Source organism: Lissotriton vulgaris, chromosome 3_1 (assembly GCF_964263255.1).
Source record: "Lissotriton vulgaris chromosome 3_1, aLisVul1.2, whole genome shotgun sequence".
Taxonomy (NCBI): Eukaryota; Metazoa; Chordata; class Amphibia; order Caudata; family Salamandridae; genus Lissotriton; species Lissotriton vulgaris.
Genome location: NC_141689.1, coordinates 717,776,243 through 717,798,675, shown reverse-complemented (window position 1 = coordinate 717,798,675; position 22,433 = coordinate 717,776,243). Strand labels below are relative to the sequence as shown.

The window sequence follows — 22,433 nt, the reverse complement described above, 5'->3', positions numbered from 1 at the left end:
ACATAAATAAAAAATGTGTCCTTTACAATACCAATAGCTCAAACTTTCCTAATGCAAGACCTATTGCATTGCTGTGCTTCTCTCCCCTGCTGCACTCTCCTGCTCTCTAGAGATGTGGCCTAACGACAAGAGCTGCCATCTAAGTCACGTAAATACAAAATATGTTGCATTCCAAATGCTATAGGTGTCACATTCGCAAAAGTTATAACTATTGGCATTGTAAATGACAAAGCAATCAATTTAGCAATTTTAAAAACCAACAAATAAATAACATATGTCATTTACAATACCAATAACTCCAACTTTTCTAATGCGAGACCTATTGCATTTCCAATGCTTGTTTCATTTGCAAGAGAAAACTATCAAACGGTGGCGCTTTGCAGAAGATTAGTAATAGATCATCATGTGTCGTGGCATTGGCATTAAAAGAGTGTCAAGTGAACCATTAAGCCAGTGTAGCAAAATCGTTACATCAGCCGCCCCCGCTCTGAGGAAACTGTTGTGCCGTGAATGTTGTGTGCAGATAAAGGAGGACTCAGGAGGCTCACTGAGGATGATGAGACAGATCAGCCCTGCAGAATTGCGTGAAATTAATTTTTACAGATGACTGATGTACTTAAACACACTTACTGAACTTAGTTCAGAGACTCTTCCCGTCTGTGACCGTCCCGTCCGGCTGCTCACAGGTACCCGATCTGCGGCCTGCAGCACTGCATTATTCACTCTGCAGCAGCAGTCTTCTTTCTCCCTGACACTGCTGCTGTGCTGTGACTCACTCGAGTCGCCCCCCCCCTGCTCTGATAGCAATTTGCGCCGCCCGCACCGATCACCGATGCAGCCTCTTGCGCGGCCATGAGAGCAGAGGACTTCGACTGACTCAGACAGAGTCCCCCGCGCTAATGCCTCAATAACTTTGAATCTTCTTCCTCCGGACGGGATGGCACTGCACACATCCGGGTAATATCCCGGGCGCCCCCATGGTGTGCAGTGCCACTGACAGACAGCCAGGCAGTAGCATCGACTGAGAGGGCAGCCCCCGCACCCCCGTTTACATAATTGACAGCAGTGTCAAGTGAGAGTGTCATTAAAGCTGCGCCGCAGCGCCTTGCAGTCTCGAGCCAGGCCGGATGAATCGACACAGCAGGGTGGGCAGTCTAATGTGTTGCATTGTTTTTGTAACGCTCTCAGACACTCCACTGAGAGCAAATTTGGATTAACTATTTATCAACCCAGGCTCCAAGGCAGAAGCACGTCTCTCGGAGGCTGCTGCAGAGCCGGTGCCAACTAGTGGCAAAATGCATGACAATGCATTTCAGTGCGGTAATGCGCAACACCGCACTGAAATGCGTGAGTGTCACACCTGATGTGTGACACTTGGCAGGACTGCACAAGCATGGTTCCATTGGCGTGCTAGGCACTCTTGAAGTGGGCGCATTTGCAGTCTTGCGTGAGGTACTATAAATATGCAAGTTGCCATCATTTCTATGAGCTGCACGAACACTCGAGCTGGAAGCGAGTGTTGTAGTTTGAATCTTGTTAGGAGAGTTTGTACACTTGTTATCCTGGCTGGAGGGATAGGCTAGTGTTAGTTGGGTGTTTATTGTAGCGCTGAGATATTGTTGTATGTGTGAAGGTTGCAGATGTGACTTGGTGTGATTTATTGTGAATCCCAAATCGTGGAGCAGTTGAATGGTAGCGCGAGTGTGTTGTACACACTGGCTGTATGAGCTGGCTTTTATGAGCCAGTCGTCTAGGTATGGGAAGACGTGAATATGTGGTCTTCTGAAGTGTGCTGTTACCACTGCTAGGCATTTGGTAAACACCCTTGGTGCTGTTGTGACTCCGAATGGGAGCCCTTTGAACTGGTAGTGCTGCCCGTCCAGCACAAATCTGAGATATTTTCTGTGCGCTGTGTGGATAGGAAATTGAAAGTAGGCGTCCTTGAGATTTAGAGTGACAAGGAAGTCGTTTTGTAACAGGAGCGGAAGGACTTGTTGGAGTGTGACCATATGAAAATGATCGGACTGTATGTAAATGTTTAGAGGTCTGAGGTCTAGGATAGGTCTTAGAGATCCGTCCTTCTTTGGGATTAAGAAATATAGGGAGTATACTCCTTTGTTTTGCTGATGCATTGGGACTATTTCTATTGCATTTTTGTGTAGGAGGGATATCACTTCCTGCCTGAGCTGTGACAAATGTTCCTGTGACATTGGACGCTGCCTGAGTGGTATGTTTGGGGGGGTGGATGTTAGTTCTAGATTGTAACCTGACTGAATTATTTGAAGCACCCACCTGTCTGATGTGATGTTTTCCCAGGCTGGTAAGTGTTGTTGTAGTCTTCCCCCGACAGGAGTGGAATGGGGCGGGGGAAGGGGAGTCATTGGGCTGGGGTAGAGGCAGAGCAGGAGTTGTTGTTTTCACCTCTGCCCTCATTGTTGTTACCTCTGTAACCACCCCTTTGTTAGCCCCTACTATAGGTGGATTGTGTGGGGGCTTTGTACGAGGTAGAAGGTGTGTCTGAAGAGTATCCCCTGGTGCCAGCTCTGTAAGATGAGCGGTGAAATGAATGACTGGGAGCCTGCGACTGCAGGGCTCCCATAGATTTGTCCGTATCTGTATCCTTTTTCATCTTTTCAAGGGATACATCTACATTGGGTCCAAATAAGTGTTGCTCATGGAAGGGTTGGTTAAGTATAGCACTTTGGACTTCAGGTTTGAACCCTGATATGCGTAGCCAGGCATGTCTACGCAACAAAACACTGGTGTTAACTTCTCTGGAGGCAGTGTCTGCTGCATCAAGTGCACAGCGAATGGAGGAGTTTGTAATATTTTTCCCTTCTTGGATAAGCTCATTTGCTCTATCTTTGTACTCATCAGGGAGGTGCTGCATTAACGATTCTAATTCATCATAATGAGCCCTATCATATCTTGCCAATAATGCTTGTGTATTGGCAATACGCCACATGTTTGCTGCTTGAGACGCAGTTCTTTTCCCCGATGCGTCAAGGAGCTTAGACTCTTTATCTGGTGGGGGAGCTTCACCTGATGTTTGTGAATTTGCTCTTTTGCATGCATTGGAAACCACAAGTGAGTCTAGTGGTACTGGGCCTTTCATATATGCTGGGTCTGAAGGGGCGGCTTTATATTTCTTCTCTAGTCATGGGTTTATGACCCGAGTTCTAAATGGGTCTTTAAAGACTTCAGGAGCATGCTTAATTACTCCTTTAAGCATGGGTAAAATGGATGAGGATCTTTGTGCATTATCAAAGGTATCCATTACGATGTCTTCATCTACAGGGTCCTTATGCATGTCCACCCCATGATACTGCGCAGCTCTGTGTACTAATTGATTGAAGCCCATAGTGTCTTCTGGTGGGGAAGGCCTAGAGGGGTATATGTCGTCCTGAGGGACATCTGGGGTGTTATAATCATCCCACGGGTCAGGTGAGCCTGTAGGAAAAGATGGACCATCCGCATTAGCCCTATATCATCATCTGGTATGATAGAGGAAGTAGGGGAATGTTGTGGTAGGGGCACAGGTGGTGATGGCATAGGTGGAGGAGAAGGGGAAGGAACTCTTAGAGGAGAGGTAGCCATGTCCTCCTTTTTAGGTCGAGCAGACCTACGCTCAATGCGTGAGCATTGAGGGTGTCTGCTTCAGACCTATTGTGGCCCGTTATTGGGAATGTGGACACCAATCTGACACGAGCGTAATTCCTTCGCAGTTTTCACCGCGGGAGCGCGCGTCTGCCCCGCGCATGCGCAGAGTACCCGCATATGCGCAGAGTAACTCACAGCCCTTGCTCACACAGACGCAGGCAGGCAGCCCCCACCCCTCTGCATGCACGCACGCACACACAGGCGAGCGCATGCACACGCAGGCACACACATACAGGCACACAGACACTCGCTCACACGCACGCACACACACACCCCTTTCCCCCACAGTCACACGCACCCACGCACACACACATACATACAAAGCCCGCCCCCCGCACTCGCGCGCATGCTTCTCCCCCCCTCCCCCCCCCCGCTCTCCTCAGCTGCAGGGCCCGGCAGCAGGACTCTTCTTCCCTCCTTCGGCACCGGGGCGCAGGGTAGGATCCTGCCTGCTCCGGTGCGCCAAACACGGCTCCATCCAATCGCGGCTCTTCCGTGGGAAGCGGGGTAGGCTCCCGCCCTCCTACTTCCTGTTTCCTGTTGTCGCGCCGGCCTGCCTGACTTCCTGGTCGCAGGCCGGCAGAGTGACGGCGGTGATTTGGGGTATTTATTTATTTTTTTATTTTGGACTCAACATGAAATAGACACAATTACTATGCCCATCGTGAAAGGCACGTAAAGTTAACATTTCATTGAATCCGCGGTGTTTACATTGGTTGCCTAGGAGAGGATTCATTGGAGAGAGCCGAGCACGTGACGAATAGTTGAAGAAAGACAAATTTTTATTGGTCGAGATGGATCCTCGTGTCTTATAGGTCCGCGTATACACGTGGTTTAAATGGAAGTCGGCAAACAGGTTCGGCTATCGGGACGACCCTGAGTAGAACCGTGTTGTATTGAGCTTCGAGCAGTGAGACGTAGATAGCGGTAAGAGCCAACAGAAGTGCCCAGCGATATTCAGTGTGGGTCAGCTAGTTGGAATGGAGTTGATGATTTGTTGTTGTTTTTGAATACCGGCAGGGTTGCGAGTGAAAGATTATATTGAAAACTGGAGGAGGAGAGCGTAATTGTTGTTACACCCATTCCTATGGTAAGCAGCGTCGGTTGATATTAGTTACAAAAGCAACGTTGTGGGATATATGGATAGTAATTCGGTGATTCTGTTTTGTTATAGCACAGAATACACAAGAATAGCTGTTTGGCTTTCTTCAACAGTACTGCGCTTTATTCAACAGTACCGCACTTTCGACGTCTTTAAGGTATGCCACATTAGGAGTTTTATTAACGCTAGGCTTGTTTAGTGTAGGTGCTGTGAAGTTTTTCCAATGATATACCCTGTTTCTATGTAATTTATGACTTTTAATTCATAATATTTCATGCACTTCCTAAGTTAGATTTCAAACAGTGAAAGGGGGGGATTTGTATTACATGGTGTTCGCATGTCCTCTTGCGAATATCTCCACCTTCTGGCACTCAGGTTAGAAGGAATTGGCAGTCCCACACAGGCCCCATGCTGTGAGAGGAGCTCCCACTGATCCGCGATTGAGCGGTGGCCTGGCTGCTTCCACTGCACCGTGGTGATGCTAAAGTCAGTGGTCCACCCTGTGTTTGCGCCTCGTGTGCTGTCTTGAAGGAATGGCGGAGGGATTTGCGCCCATACCACCACCCTGTATGTCACCAGCCATCAATGCACCGCACACGATTTTTAAAATACCAACAACAGAGGTATTTGCGCCTAGAGAGATTTTTGGGCCACAAGTCGGAAATGTAATTGAGTGCGGTGTTGGGCGTATGCAGCTAGAAAGATTTTTGAGATCGTTCCATGCCGATTAAAATATTGGATGGAGATTGACCGAGCAGTCAAACGGACCGTCCCTTAAGATTGAAAAGCCAGGCGAGTGTCAGGTTCGTGGAATGCTGGTGACTTCATAGATGAGAAATTATTTCATTTCTCATGGTAATTGCGGAGCTGCCTAGCGCTTAGACCTCGGAGAGCAGATTGCGCGATAAAGGTGAAGTCATACATGCCTCCCTCCGGGTGAGGGACACGGACACCCCTGCAGGCGTCAGTGCATACTTGCCTCGTCGCCCGGCACTCTCGGTGGTGACGCGGCCTCGCGTTTCTGCCTTTTCAGGCATCAGCAGTCCGCCTTTGCCATTACATACTTTATTTAACCTTCGCAGTGATGTTTTCTTAGCACAGCTGAGCAATTCAACTAAACTGCTTTCCCATGACTATTTTCTGGTGTTATTTACTGTTTTTAAAAAAATTACCTGCTAAAAGCATTTTGAGGTCATGAACGAACATATTAATATAGAGCTGCTTCGTTAATTAGGGCAATAAGGCACAACACGGTGAGTTTTTTTTTGTCATCGAGTATTGTAACATGTTTTCTGAAGTGCGTCGAAAAAGTAATATTATGTGCACCCTAACATAGTGACCTGTTGAACTCACCTTGTTCTGCATGGTCGAGAGGGCGCTGCTATTTTCAGGACCTTCCATGTCCAATGGCCGCCCTCCTCTGTCATGAGTGTTGCCACGAGCTGCAGCTGATGACTCTTCCAGCAGACGGTCACACTGTGCTTCGATTGGCAGCTCACATGTAGCCATTTAGAGCCTAGGGTGCCGTGCTCTACTCCCGCTTACTCACACTGACACTCTCCAACACTCACTCTCTCACTAACTAACTCTCCCACTCACTCACTAACTGACTCTCCCACTCACTAACTGACTCTCCCACTCACTCACTGTCACTAACAGACGCTCACTGACCGACTCGCCCACTCTCACTCACTCACTAACTGACGCTCCCACTCACTGACTGACTACCCCACTCACTGACTCCCCCACTCATTCTCACGCACTGACTCACTCACTCACTCTCAACACATATTGCATTACAAATGCAATAGTTGTCACATTTGCAAAAATGTAAGCTATTGGTATTGTAAATGACAATGCTATTAATGTATCTATTTTCAAAACCAGCACATAAATACAAAATTTGTCATTTACAATGCCAATAGCTCAAACTTTCCTAATGCGAGACCTATTGCATTGCAAATGCTTGTTTGGATGAGGAGCCGGTGCAGGTGTATCCAGTGGTCGTTTTTTTTACCTTAGAGTTAATCGACCAGTGATTAGATCTTTACCCAGAGTCTTTTGTCCAGGGTCTGGGTGAAATAAGTCCTCTGCAGGAGCCTGATCTGGTGCGGAGGGAGGTTTCGGCACTGAAGTAGCTTCTTTTGGTTTTTTAGCAGGAGAAGCAGGAGTCTTTTCGGCTCCAATGGTTTTTTCGACTCCAATGGTTTCTCGGTTCCGGTGCATTTTTCGGATCCAATGTTTTTTCGGTTCCGGTGGTCTTTTTGAATCCGAAGCATGTTTGCTTGGTTCCGACCTGGGTTTGGGTGCCGAGGGACTAGCGGTATGCTTCGGCGCCGATTGTTTTGATGCCGGCGTGGTAGGTGATGTGGTCTTTTTCGGTGCCAGTAGGTGTGCGCCGGCACCGTGGGGAGGCCGCCCAAGCCCGAGTCGCCGGAAGGCTTAGCTAGCTTCTTAGCTCGGCCCGAAGGTGGGGTAGTAGAAGCAGTGTCTCGGCGTGCACTCGAGCCCGAAGGTGAGGGTGTGACCGGAGCCTTTTTTGACTGTGTCCAGGAAGGGTCGGGGTAGACGGTCTTACTTACGACCCGCTGTGCTAGAGTGATGTCCTCGACTTCAGAATCTTCTGCCTCGGAGATGCTGTTGACGCCATGTTGTTCTGGGACGTCGATGCCCTCTGCGAAGATGTCGTCTGGAATCGGAGCTGAAGATCGAGCCATTGTTCTCCTAGCTCTTCGGTCCTGGATTGTCTTCTTGGAGCGGAAGGAGGTACAAGCGGAACAGTCTCTGGCCTCGTGCTCCGGGAAAAGGCATAGGTTGCACACCTAATAAAGGTCGGTGTGGGGAAACTTCGACCCACATTGAGGACACTTTTTAAATGGCGTCCTTTCCATGAGCTGGAGTCGAGGCCTAGTTAGGCCTGAAGGCCGTCGACGACGACCGGAATCGAAATCTTCGATGTTGAGGAGTAGCGTCGACTGGAAGCGCGTTTGAAACTAAATTCTGGAAGCTGGTGAGGATTGCGCATCGAAGGAAATCGGTTCCAACACAGAGCGCTGGAAAGACATCCGGTGGCGGAAAAAAACAATCTGGGGATGTAGCCGATGCCCATGCGTAGTATGATCCAAGGGAGGAGTCACCTGTCTTTTCTAGACTATTCTACAACAAAAACAAACTGCAAACATCTGGGCCCAACACGAGGTGGCCATCTATGCACAGTACACATATGCCTCAAACCAGTAGTTTCATATCCTCACATAATACCTACTTTGTCAGTGGTAACAAGGGATATTACCAACTACCTGTTGGATGGTCTGGAGTATGCTATGTGTCCTTTCTGTTGCTCCCTGTGTTTCTGGCGCCTGCATCGTATCACAAGGATTTTAAACTGTACCATGATATTTCTAAGAACAGATATAAGAAGACGACAAGCACTGATGAGGTGGACCAGACTGACACCACCTTGCAACAATACGTTGATTTCAATTTCGGCTTGTTTTTCTTTGTGGGTGCCGCATTAAACAGCAGAAAGATAAGACAATTGACTCGTGTTGTGGAAGCTGTTACCAATCAGACAGCGAAGGCACTTGGGAACATTACAGAAGAGCTGCAAGTTGCGATGATTGTAGCACTCCAAAATCGTATGGTTTTAGATTTGGTTCTGGTTGTTCGAGGTGGTGCATCGGTAGCAGTTGCTGCGTCTACATTCCGGTTCAGTCTCCTTCAGTGTTTGATGCCATCTCTAAACTGCATAAGATTGCTGCTGAAATTCACCCAGAGACTGGCATATGGACTTTTGCTAGCTGGTTTTGGACATTGATTGTTGCCTGGGGCTGGAAGATATTGACCATCCTATGTGTAATACTAGTGATACTATTTACATGTGGTCCAATGCTTTGTTGCTCCGTCTGCATTTCTGCCTGCACCTGCCAAGCGAAATGTTGCTGAAATAAAAACTTAACACATGCTGAATAAAGAGATTACTGAAATGATGAGAATAAATGTACAAGATGTGAATCCAGATTACCCCAAGTGAACGAATGTCTTCAGCTAATGCTAAAAGAGTCGTCTGTTGTAATTTGGCAGCGATCGCGGTTAGCATTTAGCTGAAGCCATATTGTCTGCCATGTGCTCACCATGTGCTCTATCCTGCCTTGCTGTCGTTTACTTTGGTACTCTGCTTATGGACAGACTATATTTAGGATCTGCTACTCTGCACTTGCGCAGAAGACACTGCAACTGTTCACATATGTCTTAGTCTGTAACTGTCAGGGTATTTTTATTGCTTTTAGCAAAATGCTAAGCTCCGTCTTGCTGTTGACTGTATTTCTGTAAGACCTTTTATGTATGTAAACCTTCTCTTCTGTACTTGAACCGCCTTCTTCTGAGCCCCTGTGTGGGTATAAAAGGACCATGTTCCTTCTGTTCTGTTACTACTTCATACACTACCGAAGGGTGTTGTGTGAATGTGGTTCCACCTCATGAGGTTTAATAAACACTTTGTTTTATATTCCAGTTTCTGTGCCAACTTCTTTTCTATTGGTCTGAGGACTTGTGCAGAGAAGGGCGAACCCCTAGCACAGGTAGGCCTGGCTGAGGCTCACCACAACACTAGTACTAGAAAGCCAGAGCCCAGATGGCCTAATATCTCAGATGTACAAGTCAATGACAAAGGCACAAAAGCGGACTCCTCTGCAGCGCCAGACACAGTTGGGAGATAGACCTGGTCCTACCATTGACTGATAAACAATGGATGTTCTGCTGTGCACAAACGAAAAATATTTTGTTGAATAGTCGGCATAGATTAACACACATTATATTCAAGTGGCCTGGTTACAGTGGCAGACTATGCCAGATGCAGGTATGGTGGAGCAGACTTCATTCAACTGGCAAGGGGATGTCCTGGGCAATGTGTCTCTTGGGATTGGAAAAGACCTGGAGGGTTAGGTCATGCCGCAAGTAAATGTCTGGATACTGAGACAAACAGGGCAATGGGGACATCCACCAGAAGTTAAAAGGGCCCAGGATAAGGATCTGTTTAGCTGGGTAAGCAGGTTTATGAGAATATGGAACGGAGCTTAGCAAGCATCTAGTGGTGTTGTACGAACAGTATCTTGGTAGGATGCACATATTTTTAACAGAATTATCACTTTACATATAGAACATCAAAACCTACTAATGCAGGTTGTGATAACTGATCTACAATAATTCATTACACGTTTTATTATTAGTGTGAAATTATACTACGAAGTATAAGACTTGCTGTATTAGATAAAAAGGTCATGAAATTTCCTGAGTTAATATCAAAGAGAAGATAATAAAACAAATGAAAATTTGCAGAATTCGGTTATAAAGCTTCGGTCTTCCAAACAAATATATTTTAAAAAACATAACATAAATTAGCAAAACGATAACATGCAGCTCCTTATACAACATATACGATGCTGCCCAATCGAAAACTACGCTGCCTTAATGCCGGACGGGGGTCATCTTGGGCCTAGACCTCACTGAAATTATTTATTTAAAATGGACAACAAAACAGCCCTCCCCCTCATTTAGTTGCCTAGACAGGACAGCCTTCTGGTATCTGGCTCCAGTAAAAATGTATAGCTTGATCACAATATTAGGCAATAGGCAGGGACACTGATCACTTGGTTGCTATGCCACATGACCAAGCTTGACACATATGGCTGTCTGGGGTATAGAGGTATGGCTCTTCCCCACCTGTGTTTTAGACGCCAGTACATGCATATTTGGATACCCGACGCATGCTCAGCATTACACATGCTACATTTGGAGTCTGCAGGAAGGAAAGGTGCAGCAAAGCACTAATAAAATAAAACAGACAGGAGGTGGGGCGCCGTTTCACAAAATTGTGCTTAAAATGCATCATCTGAGGCAGATCAGCTGCGAGCCCCCAGCTCGACGCGCCATGGGACGTCTACGCTCGATGAATCTGAACACTCCTACCGGTGGCATCATGGCCCCCAACACATCCGATGGAGATCCCTCGATACCTGGTACTCCAGGCTTATAGAAAGCAATGGAAAGCAAGTTTGATGCTCTTCTGGCTGCTAAGGAATACTACAGGACCTCCCTAGAATCCAGGCTTGATAGCAATATCACAGAGAGCAGATCACCAAAAGTTTGCGGATAAGGTCGCTTTGACAGAGCAGATCATTGAAGATCTACAACCCACAGCTGGAACATGGACTCTACGCTGAAGTTGCTGTCAGATTGTGTGGGCACATCGGAGCGGAGTGCCAAGGACGCTGAGGGAAGATCCGGGAGGCATAATATCCATGTAGTTGGCTATCAGAGGAAACAGAAGGCTGAGATGCCACTGCATTTGTAGGGGGCTGGATACGCCATCCACTGCCTCTGCAGGCGCCCATCTGGTACTTTACCATGGAGCGCGCACACCAGGTCCCAAAACGCAAACCCCCACTTGATTCTAATCCGAGACCTATGGTACAGCACATGCACCATTCTAAAACGCAGACTGTGTGAATTAACCCTGAAATATGCACTACTTTACCTAGTCAGGCTCCGTGTGGTCCCAGATGGTGTCACACACTTGTTTGACTCTCCAGAAGAAACATGGCGATGATTGGAGATGTATGGCCCCCACGCTGTTTGCCAGTCACAGTCTTACGCTGATGCTGTGGCTGAACATATCCAACACCACATATGCTGTCCGAAAACTTGACAGGCCCCTGCATCTGGTGCAGCACCGGACTTGGAGCAGACGATCGCAGTAGAATGCCACCAGGTACTGGAACATGCAGCTGCACTTGCGAAAATGGCGCACTACTTGTGCCCAGATACAGTCAATTCATTCCTCCAGTGACGATAACTCTACTACTACATGTCCTTCCAAGCAGGCCTTCCACGGAGGGGACTCTGCAAACAGCCGACGATATCATTTGACACGCCGTCTCTGACATTCGGTCTCTGATCACTCTGCCTGTGAAGGATGCCCTCCATCCTCTGTGGTTGCAGTCCAAATTGTTAGGTTTCTGATCAATAGGTTCCCCCGTTTATTTGCCTACACCCGCCTCTGATGCACCTTGTCAAACTGAGTTCAAGCAGAAATGCTGGCCGCAGTTGTTGATTATATACTAGAGGGGTTTCTTTATATATTGCTCCTCTCTACTTTACTGCCCTTGCATCAACGGAAAACGACCTTTACAGTGCAGTCACAACACTGCAATACATTTACATTCTGTTTTTAAAACGCAAGTTGTTACGACTTGCACTGGAGGGCGTTCTAGACTAAGGAATAGTGTAATTTACTATTCCAACACCTTCCCTACTTTACGTAGACCGGAGTTGGAAAAGTAAATCACACTATTCCTAAGTCCAGCGCAAGTCGTTGTAACCACTTGCGTTGTAAAAACAGCAATGTAATATACCGCGATCTAAATGATTTCGTTGTATCATCATACATCCGTATCAACACACTAGTTGGTGGACACATGTTGTTTCAGCCCTGGTTTGGGCAGACACCCATATGGTGTTCTGCTCTTCTGGTATTCGAGGTTTTGCTTTTTATTAACCTGTTCTGTCGTTTTAGGTTACATACTAAATTTGACTCCACTTCAATTTCACATATTGCACTCCCTGTCAGATTCTCTCAAGAACGTATACATACTAGCCTGGTGCTACCTCCACAGTCCTTTTACTTACAGGCAACTAAATGGCAAATTTTAAAATACTGACAGGAGTGTGTGAGGCATCCACACCCTGCAAGCCGCTATGCTATCTACTCTTCTCTGAAGCGCCACTCTTTGCATATCGCTCTGTTGCCGGAGTCCCACTTGACACACTCAGAAATGCCTAAACTCCACCTTCGTAACCAGGCATTCCTTTAATTCTGAACCGCATGCTATGTATGTTAGAATAGACAGGCTAGTGGGTACGCCCAATATGGCACAACACGTCACGCGGATTGATTATATGGGCAGCACTTACTTGGACCATAACCCGCAATATGTGCAATTTGCATGGACCGCAGTCAATCCCAACTTGGCAGCTGCAGCCAGCGGCATTGGATGACCTTTCTTTCCACTCTTTGGTGAACACAGCCATTACGGTTATTTTGACGCTAAGAATACAACTACGGGAACGCACTCCCTGGAATAGGATGGGCATACTCTTACGTGATGGTACAGATGCTGTCGCTTTATATGTAGACGATCTGCTCATATATTTAAGAGATGTCCCCGATCTGCTCTGCACGTACTTCAGCAGTTTGCAGCTCTTTCTGGATTGCGGGTCAGCATGTTACATTATTTGGGGGTGCAAATATACCATTCCCCATTGGACCTCTTTGAAGGCAATTTGAGGTGTGCAGTCACGTCATTACGAGCCCAGATGGACATCTGGAGAACATTCCCTTTATTGGTTATGGGATGCGTGGGCTGTGAGGCATTACTTAAGATGGTAGTACTCCCTAGTTTCCTATATTATTTTACGAACTTGCGTCTGCATGTCAGCGCATCATTTTTCCTGTCATATGAGGGTGCGATGCAGAAAGTCATCTGGAGAAAATCTAGATGTAGTGTGGCACTAGAAAGTTATATCAGCCGATAGATCCCGGCGGCCTTGCAGTACCCAACTTTGAATAATTCTATCAAGCGGCACAGCTGCAATGGGTGGAATGTTGGCTCGCTACTTCGCAACCTGCCAGACACAGCCACGCTACTACCAGCCTAGAGCCAATTTGAATTATTGCAGCTTTTTCACCCTTGTGCTTGGCCCACACTGCCACAACCTATACTAGTACAGGTTATCTATCGCTGCTGTAAGTGGAAATTGCACGTCACACTTCCCTATATGCCCCATATGGGATGCTGTGTTGGAGGGCCCTGTCACTGTCCTCCGGAATGCCGGGTTCCATTTGATTCAACTGTATAGTACATATAGGGCCTATATATTACCACCAAGAAAAGCAATCCGTATTTCGGGCGCGCTGATGCCACTTGCCCCCGCTGTCTGCTGACAACACACATATCTTCTTCCCCCAGCTAAAACAGTATTGGCAAGCTGTAAAAGGTTGTTTGTTACATTGTACAGAAAGGTTTCTCGTGCTCACATGGAAGATATGCCTTTTAGGGAGGTACCGGAGGGGTAAGAAACACAAAGTCACATCTCGATTTATTGACCTAGGGCTTATCTTGGCCAAATACCTAATTACCTACAGATGGAAATCTCCTGATTTCCCCCCCATCCCCCCCCCATGCTTCGTCCTGGCAGCACACATTTATAAACTGGGCGCAAGCAGAGAGTACGGTTCTGCATAGGGAGGACAATTTAGGTCTCAGGAAACACCCTACTGCCAAACATTGGGACGCTTTAATGGAGAACCTGTACAATGAAATACTCTCGGCCCCATTTGCTCCCGACTTCCATTCTGATGGAGATTCAGTAATGGGGAATAGCGATTGTGACGCACCTCCTGACAACTGGGACATCCTTTGGCACACTATTCGTTGTTGTGCTGAACCATCCATTTATGCTTCGAATATCGGTAGTACCCACTGCTACGGGAGCCTATACTCACGAGTGCCCAAAATGCAGGTAGCATTAGAAGAGATGTGACTGGCCGCTTTGAACAAGATGTTTTCTTCAGTAGCCGTATAAAATGTGTATGTTGTATTATGTTGCTTTGCAGTCAACGTTGTTTAGATCTGTAACCAAAACTCATTGCAGCTTGGAGCATTTGCCAGTGTTCACTAAAGGCAATTATTGCACAAATACTAGCATTGTACTATTATACTCTACCTCATAATAAAACATAGGAAATTCGAGAGATTTGGCAAGGCCATTATAATTTGTCATGCAGGTAATCCAGAATTAAAACCCAAGTATGAAATGCTTTATAGCTACCAATTTTAGCCCAGTTAAGCGATGTAATGGAAATGGAAAAAAAGCTTTTCACAACCCTCCTCTTCTCATTGCAACAACCAATCTCCCAGGCTTCATTTTACATCTAAAGATCAGTTAAATATGCAATGCCAATATTTAAAGTAATTAATTTAAGATTAGAGAAACAATATAAATGTACCATTGCACAATATCAAAATAGACCACAGTGTCAAAAGGCTGAATTTGTGATCTGCGAAAAAATGTTTTAACGGACTCTAAACAGAATCATGTTAGTACAACTAAATTCTAGAAACCGCATGTCTCTGTAGGTGATGTCACAATGGGCTGTGGTACTTTGATTAATATCCGGTACTGAATCTTACCTTTACTTTCAATATCTCAGTTGTCTCAGAAGCATTTGATTGACCGTTAACTTTCTGCTTATGCTTTGCCCAAGGATCTCCTGGAGATGCTTCTGTCATTAGTTGCTGGTTACATCGAAGCTTGGCTCTAAAAAAGAAAGGAAAAACAACAACATGTTTTCAAGCCAATATTTTTGATTAAATGCATATTTCTTTTAGCGGCGGGTGCAGTTGTGGTTCTACAGTTAAGGTTGACACCTCACTCCATAGGAAATCACGTTTTATTTCCCGTTAAATAACTGTGCCTTCCCCATACCAAATAGCTCAACATTTTGGGGATAATTGCCTTCAAACTTCAACCTACGAGTGTGCTATAGTTGGTGCAGAGTGGGCAAAGGGATAAACTGATGTTAAGGGGAATTGCAAAACTAGTAACTCTTTCATTTAGCATGGAGTCACCAAAAGAGACTCATCATGAGCAACTTAAAAACGCTGAACAAAAGTCAACCAAATATTGCAGATATGTAGAATAATTTGATGCCTGTTTTTTGTCTGATGACCCGTCGTCCATCCATTTTTGGGTTATTTAGCAGAAACAGAATGTCCAACATAAATGTGAACACTGGATAATCTTTCACGAACATTAAAAGCACAGGCTAATGTTCATGTGACAAGTCAGCGGATGCACGTCTGCAAATATTCCAACACACACTTGTCACCAACATCTCGGTCAAGAGCATGCTGAAACTCGGCGTGCTTTTCACTCAAAAGCACACGTTATGTTTGAAAAAGGTTTCCCTGTTTAGTTTACAGACAGTCATTTTAAAGAAAGTATACACAATTTCTGTTGGTTCTTTTTTCTTTTTCAGGTTTTATTCTTTTGATTTCAGTCACAGCCAACACGTGTTTCGTCGCAATTGGGGCGTGATCCCGCGACTTCCTCAAGGCTCTACTTTTGCAGGTGTTGGGATTTTATATGTGGTGATAATTCCAACCCACAAAGAGGTTCTCGCGACCGTCCTGATGCACAATTCCTTATATATGTAGGTCCAGATTTCAACTGTATATCATGTTGTCTTCTTCACAAGTTACAGAGTACAGCAACCAATTCCGAGGCAACACGTCCACTGAGTGCCGTAATACCACGTACCTTAGGATTTATTGAAACTCAGCGTGCGGAGGGAATAACGATCACACCTTTCAAATACTGACACCGTTCACCACTTACATAGAGTACAAAAAATTAGGTCTACTACAATGTTTGCAAACAATAAACTAAACATGTCAACAAACTTGGCAAACTACATTGTCTATACACGTGAGGAGTATATGTAAGGTCGCTATATCACACTATTTCCTGTACGTTGGACTACTGCCATTCTAGCGGAGAGGCTTTCGCTCATGACAGAAAACTAGCACTGAAAAAATTCCATCACAAAGAAGAAACGAAACGTGGATGGTTTTATCTTTATTGTATGAAGACCAAATGAACAGATTATGTGACTTTTGATTACCCTCATTTATGACACTCACTGATTAGTGGCGCTCCAAATCTTCAATTTAAACTGTTATTCTATATTTAAAGGCAGCAGTACCTGTTATAGATGGGTAATGAATTGGAGACACACCAAGGAACAATAAAGGACTGACCACGGAAGAGTGGTTTGTGTTGACAAAGCTGCTACTGTGAATTGACTGATGGGGAGATCCCTCGTTCTGCCTAGATATTGCACTTACCACATCCACATACAATTCACCAACCTATGTCAGATCTAAAAACCAATATAGGTTCAAAGAAAAAAAAGAAGAGGGCCAGAAAACTGGGCTGCAATATCCAAAACTGAAGTATACAAAGACCGAGTGTGTGTAATAATGCTTAGTCCAAACTTCTTAGTCTGGTACAGTAAGGCTACTGATACCAACTTGGTCTCGGAATTATCCTTCCCTTAAGAGCTGAACAAGTAACTCCCAAAAGGAAGATCTGGCAACGCTCTGTGCAACATTGTCTTTTTAAACTTGACCTTCACCACACTGGAGTACAACATGCAGGCAGGTTAGGATGTTTCCTTGGATTGACTTCTAACTGGAGGGATTTGGAAAAAAGGATTTTTGGCTCTACGACCCCATAGTGTTCAATCATGTTCAGTGTCATTACGAGGCAAGAGAACACCTTTGATACCCAATCTGGTTTGAAAAGGCTCTCTAGTATCTTAGTAACAGCTCAGGTTTCCAAAAGTCTTCGTCTGTCAGAATACAGAGTCCAAAAACGCTCTGTACATTCCTTCCATGGGTAACTCACATAAAGATGCACCAGAGTGTTCCCCTCCTAAATTGGTATTAGAGGGGCCCATTATGGTGGGGGATAGCTTCTTATCAGTACCGGCGGGCATTACTAGCCCAGTGACTGCATTTTGCAGCAAACCCAGTCAAGTTACAAAGTCCAAGGCAGTACAGGTCTCTTTCAAAGAAGATGAGTTCTCAGAAACTGTGAGCAAGTTCCAGCACAAATTGGACAAGGACTGATCTTTTCCTAAAAATTACACAAATTTTTTGTGTGGGTTAACCACTCTCTGCATCCGGTCTTCAAGAGATTACAGATCGTGCGAGGCAAAGGTTTTTTGCCAACAACAATAAAAAAAAATTAAAAAATGAAACCTCTTCGGGAAGAACCACCATACTCCAAAAACAGAAAGAGCCACAGAGGGGAAAGACACAGGCAAGAACGAAAGATGACAGATGGGAATGGACAGAGCCCATGCACAAGTGGAGACCTGCACAAAGGAAGACAAACAAGCATTAAACATGCAACAGGTCTCGCCTTTGGTTAAGTTAAAGCCATTTGCTTTGCTAATGGTATTGTATAGCTAAGCAAATGGCTTTAACTTAAAAGGCGCGACCTATTGCATTTTTAATGCATGTTTGCCTCAATGTTTCTGAGGCTCGGAAAGTGGCCATAGTGTAGAGGCGGCATCACTTCAATGGTGTGCAGAGCTCTCAAACATTCTCAAGAACCAGAGACAAGAGTGGGTGCACAGGCCATTACTACACATGTTTTCAAGGGCGCTGGTGAGTGAGAGAGAGAGGGAAATTACACAAGCCCTTCCCCCACCCAGACCTGATAATCTAGGAAGAGGGGTGGGGTGACCGCATTAATAGACACTGTCTTACACATAGTACTGATTATAGGTGGACCCTGCAGCTCCCTGCTAACGTCTGCTGAAGTGGTGCACATGCAGCGCTGCGAGGTCCTTAGTCCTCGCCTCTCGGCACCCGGAAGAAGGATCGAGCCAAGGACAGAGGTCAGGTAGCATGTAAAAAGGAGAAGACTGCAGTGAGGACGCGAGACCCGTAGAACAAAGGTGCCCAATAGACCACTATTGAACAGATGTGATAAGATATCGAAAGAGGCTGTTTCATCCCATGACACCCCTCGATTCTGAAATCAGCACCTTGTTGGACCATCACGAGGAGAGGGTTGGACCTACAAAATAAAGGGAAAAGAAAAGAAACCCCTTTTCACATAAAGGAATGGTGGTAGAAGTTTCCAACTACTCCCATAAATAGAGAACCTGAGAAGCAAAGGAGAAGGTTCACCACTGCACGAATGAAAGCCGATGCACTGGTGAGTTGTTATCAAAGATGATTTGGTTTTAACTGATCTGTCCTGAAGAAGGTGTATAAACAACTTAAAAGACACCGAAACGCGTCGACAAAAGGACCATTATTAGTATTGTTTTATCTTTTTTGTACAATTGATTGTATATTTTGTGTATGTGAATATTGTTGTATGCCAGAATATAGATGCATCATGTTAGAAGACAGAAAGTGTAGAGCAATATAGTATGCTCCTAGTTGGTCATACTCAATATTGTGTGGTTTCTTATTTGATTGGATAAATTGTATGACTTTTAAATAATATTGATGAGAAAAAAACAACAAACTAAACCTACATTTTTGCATTTGAACAAATCTTTAAGTTGTGTCATGGTAATCATTAGATGGTCAATTCATATTATGGAATTTAATTGAGTGACACAGAAAGGAAATTCTTTTTGTTTATTGTTTACATTACCCAGTCCTTTCTGGTCTGTTTGGGGAACTCATTTTTTTTAAGCATGTAAAGGTGGCCAGCACGAGCTCGCGGGCAGCTTGCATCACAATAGGTCTCTGTTCTAGGGATAAAGTGTTTCAGGATGCACTGGTATGCTCCAGCTGTGTGCCGTGCTGCTGTGCATGGGTGAGCATGCGCGCGCGCACACAGATGTATGCCTGTACATCAATGGGCAAGCGTGCGTGTAATGCATGTCCTTGCATATCTACCTGCGTGAACATGCGGGTGCGCCCCGCCACAAATGCATGTACTTGTGTTCACCTATGTGTACATGTACGTTTGCGCCTGGATGTACGCATGTTCACACGTGTGAACATCTGTGTGTGTGTTTGCGCTCATGCACATGTGATTCCTTTTCAGGTCTGCGTGCACACAGGTGGGAGTGAGAGAGCGAGTGTGGCGTTGACCAGTGTACACTTGACGGGTATTTTTACAAACAACACAATCTACGATGTCAAGAGCACGCACTGCACAAGACGCCACCGTCATAGGAATAGTGCCTGGCGTCCCCGGTGTAAAAGTGAAGAAACTCTCACCGATGCCTGTGCTGCACACTTCAGCTGCTGCACGGATCTGGGCCCGGACCCCTCTTCTGCTGGCAAATGAATTACCCCTAAAATTCAGATTTCAGGTCCCCCCCATCAACCCCCTCCCTTCCCCCGCACACACACACCCCTTTGCCCGGAGAGAGGGGGCGAAGGTTTATTTTGATGCACAACTAAAACCTCAGTCTGCAGCCATCCAACATCTCTCTCAGAAGAATCGGGGTAGCTGTCTGACCTTGGACGGGAGGCAGGCAAGGACCCTGCACGAGAACCCTTTGTCTATTCACCCTGGGTGGCCACAGGCCGAGCTCACCAACCAACAACTTCTGTGTACTTTCCTCGGGAGAGCACCTTTTTGTTAGTGCCACGTGCCCCCAACTGTCTGTCAAAACGGCACGCTTTTCAACTTTCTGTGCAGATCCACAACATAGCATCCTGTTAAAGCTCCTGTGCACAGACACACACGCGTGCAAACCACGCCACGAAGCGTGGTCGAATATTGCATCCCACGGAGACCGCAAACTCGGAGCGCAGGGACCCAGCCAAAAGTCCCACAACTTACCTTGTGTGAGCCTCGCACAACGCCAGCAGGCACAATCCGAAAGTGAGGGTCAGCACGAGGCGGGCCATTGTGATTTGTGGGCATCAGTTAGAGCAGCTGAGTCAAAGTCGTACCCAGGCTGGGAAGAGAGAGACAAGGAGAAGGGAGGGTGGGAGAGAAAGGCTCGTCCTTCGAAGTAGATAGGTAGCTGTTGTGATGTGGTCACCGACACTTTCAGCAACCTAAAGGGGTAGCGGTGGATCCCCTGTTGTATATATTGAGCAGGAATGTTAATTGATTTATTGGGGGCGGGGTTTATGCACTAAATAAAAGGATCCTGGTGTGGACAGGATATTGAACAGTGTTACCTGCGAGTGGTGTTCATTCCTACTACGACATAACATAGGTGCCACGAAGGTGGGATCCTGTGGCTGTTTCTTCCCACTTGTATCCTGGCTTTTCTGCTCTCTCTCTCCATCTCCCTCTCTCTCCGTCTCCCTCTCTCTCCGTCTCCCTCTCTCTCCGTCTCCCTCTCTCTCCGTCTCCCTCTCTCTCCCCGTCTCCCTCTCTCTCCGTCTCCCTCTCTCTCCGTCTCCCTCTCTCTCCGTCTCCCTCTCTCTCCGTCTCCCTCTCTCTCCCCGTCTCCCTCTCTCTCCCCGTCTCCCTCTCTCTCCGTCTCCCTCCGTCTCCCTCTCCGTCTCCCTCTCCCTTTCTGTCTCCCTCCCTCCCTCCCTCTGTCTTCCTCTTTCTTCCTTTCTCTGTCTCCCTCTGTCTTCCTCTCTGTCTCCCTCTGTCTTCCTCTCTGTCTCCCTCTGCCTCCCTCTCCGTCTCCCTCCCTCTGTCTCTGTCTCTCTCCTTCTGTCTGTCTCCCTCCCTCTGTCTCCCTCTATCCCTCTGTCTCCCTCCCTCTCGCTCTCTCCCTCTCGCTCTCGGTCTCCCTCTGCCTGTCTCCCTCTCTCTGTCTCCCTCGGCCTCCCTCTTTCTCTCTCTCTCTGTCTCCCTCCCTCTGTCACCCTCTCGGTCTCTCTGCCTGTCTTAGTCTATGACTCTATCTGTCCCTGTTTCCCTCCCTCTGTCTCCCTCTCCGTCTCTGTCTGTCTCTGCCCGTCTGCCGCTGCCTCCATCTGTCTCTATCTGTCTGCCCCTGCCCCCATCTGTCTCTATCTGTCTGTCCCTGTCTATCTCTGTCTCCCTCTCTCTGTCTGTCTGTCTGTCTGTCTCGCCCTCTCTCTGTCTCGCCCTCTCTCTGTCTCGCCCTCTCTCTGTCTCGCCCTCTCTCTGTCTCGCCCTCTCTCTGTCTCTCTCTCCCTCGGTCTCCCTCCCTCTGTCTCTGTATGTCTCCTTCTGTCTGTCTCCCTCCCTCTGTCTCCCTCTATCCCTCTGTCTCTATCCCTGTCTCCCTCCCTCTCGCTCTCTCCCTCTTGCTCTCTCTCTGTCTCCCTCTGTCTGTCTCCCTCTCTGTCTCTCTCGGCCTCCCTCTTTCTCTCTCTCTGTCTCCCTCCCTCTGTCACCCTCTGTCTCCCTCCCTCTGTCACCCTCTGTCACCCTCTGTCTCCCTCCCTCTCTCTCACCCTCGGTCTCCCTCTCCATCTCCCTCTGTGTCTGTCTGTCTTAGTCTCTGCCTCTGTCTGTGTCTGTCTGTCTTAGTCTCTGCCTGTGTCTGTCTGTCTTAGTCTCTGCCTCTGTCTGTATCTGTATGTCTGTCTTGGTCTCTGCCTCTATCTGTCTGTCCCTGTCTCTATCTGTCCCTGCCTGCCCTGTTTCCCCTCCCTCTGTCTCCCTCTCCGTCTCTTTCTGTCTCTGCCCGTCTGCCGCTGCCTCCATCTGTCTCTGTCTGCCGCTGCCTCCATCTGTCTCTCTCTGTCTGCCCCTGCCTCCATCTGTCTCTCTCTGTCTGCCCCTGCCTCCATCTGTCTCTCTCTGTCTGCCCCTGCCTCCATCTGTCTCTCTCTGTCTGCCCCTGCCTCCATCTGTCTCCCTCTCTCTGTCTCAGTCTCCCTCACTCTGTCTGTCTCCCTCACTCTGTCTGTCTCCCTCACTCTGTCTGTCTCCCTCACTCTGTCTGTCTCCCTCACTCTGTCTGTCTCCCTCACTCTGTCTGTCTCCCTCACTCTGTCTGTCTCCCTCACTCTGTCTGTCTCCCTCACTCTGTCTGTCTCCCTCACTCTGTCTGTCTCCCTCACTCTGTCTGTCTCCCTCACTCTGTCTGTCTCCCTCACTCTGTCTGTCTCCCTCACTCTGTCTG

At 46.9% G+C, this 22,433-nt stretch overlaps 1 protein-coding gene and 1 pseudogene across 2 annotated transcripts in view; both read right to left on the bottom strand.

Annotated features, from left to right (window-relative positions):
- Positions 1-6,988, bottom strand: part of LOC147726960 (uncharacterized) — a 33,243-nt pseudogene extending 26,255 nt beyond the window's left edge.
- DCP2 (decapping mRNA 2) overlaps positions 1-22,433 on the bottom strand; it is a 295,860-nt gene that overhangs the window by 96,562 nt on the left and 176,865 nt on the right. For both annotated transcript variants that reach the window (XM_086961031.1, XM_086961032.1), the window contains exon 8: positions 15,013-15,139. In XM_086961031.1, coding sequence (XP_086817157.1) covers positions 15,013-15,139 — 127 coding nt within the window. The remainder of the gene's footprint in view (positions 1-15,012; positions 15,140-22,433) is intronic.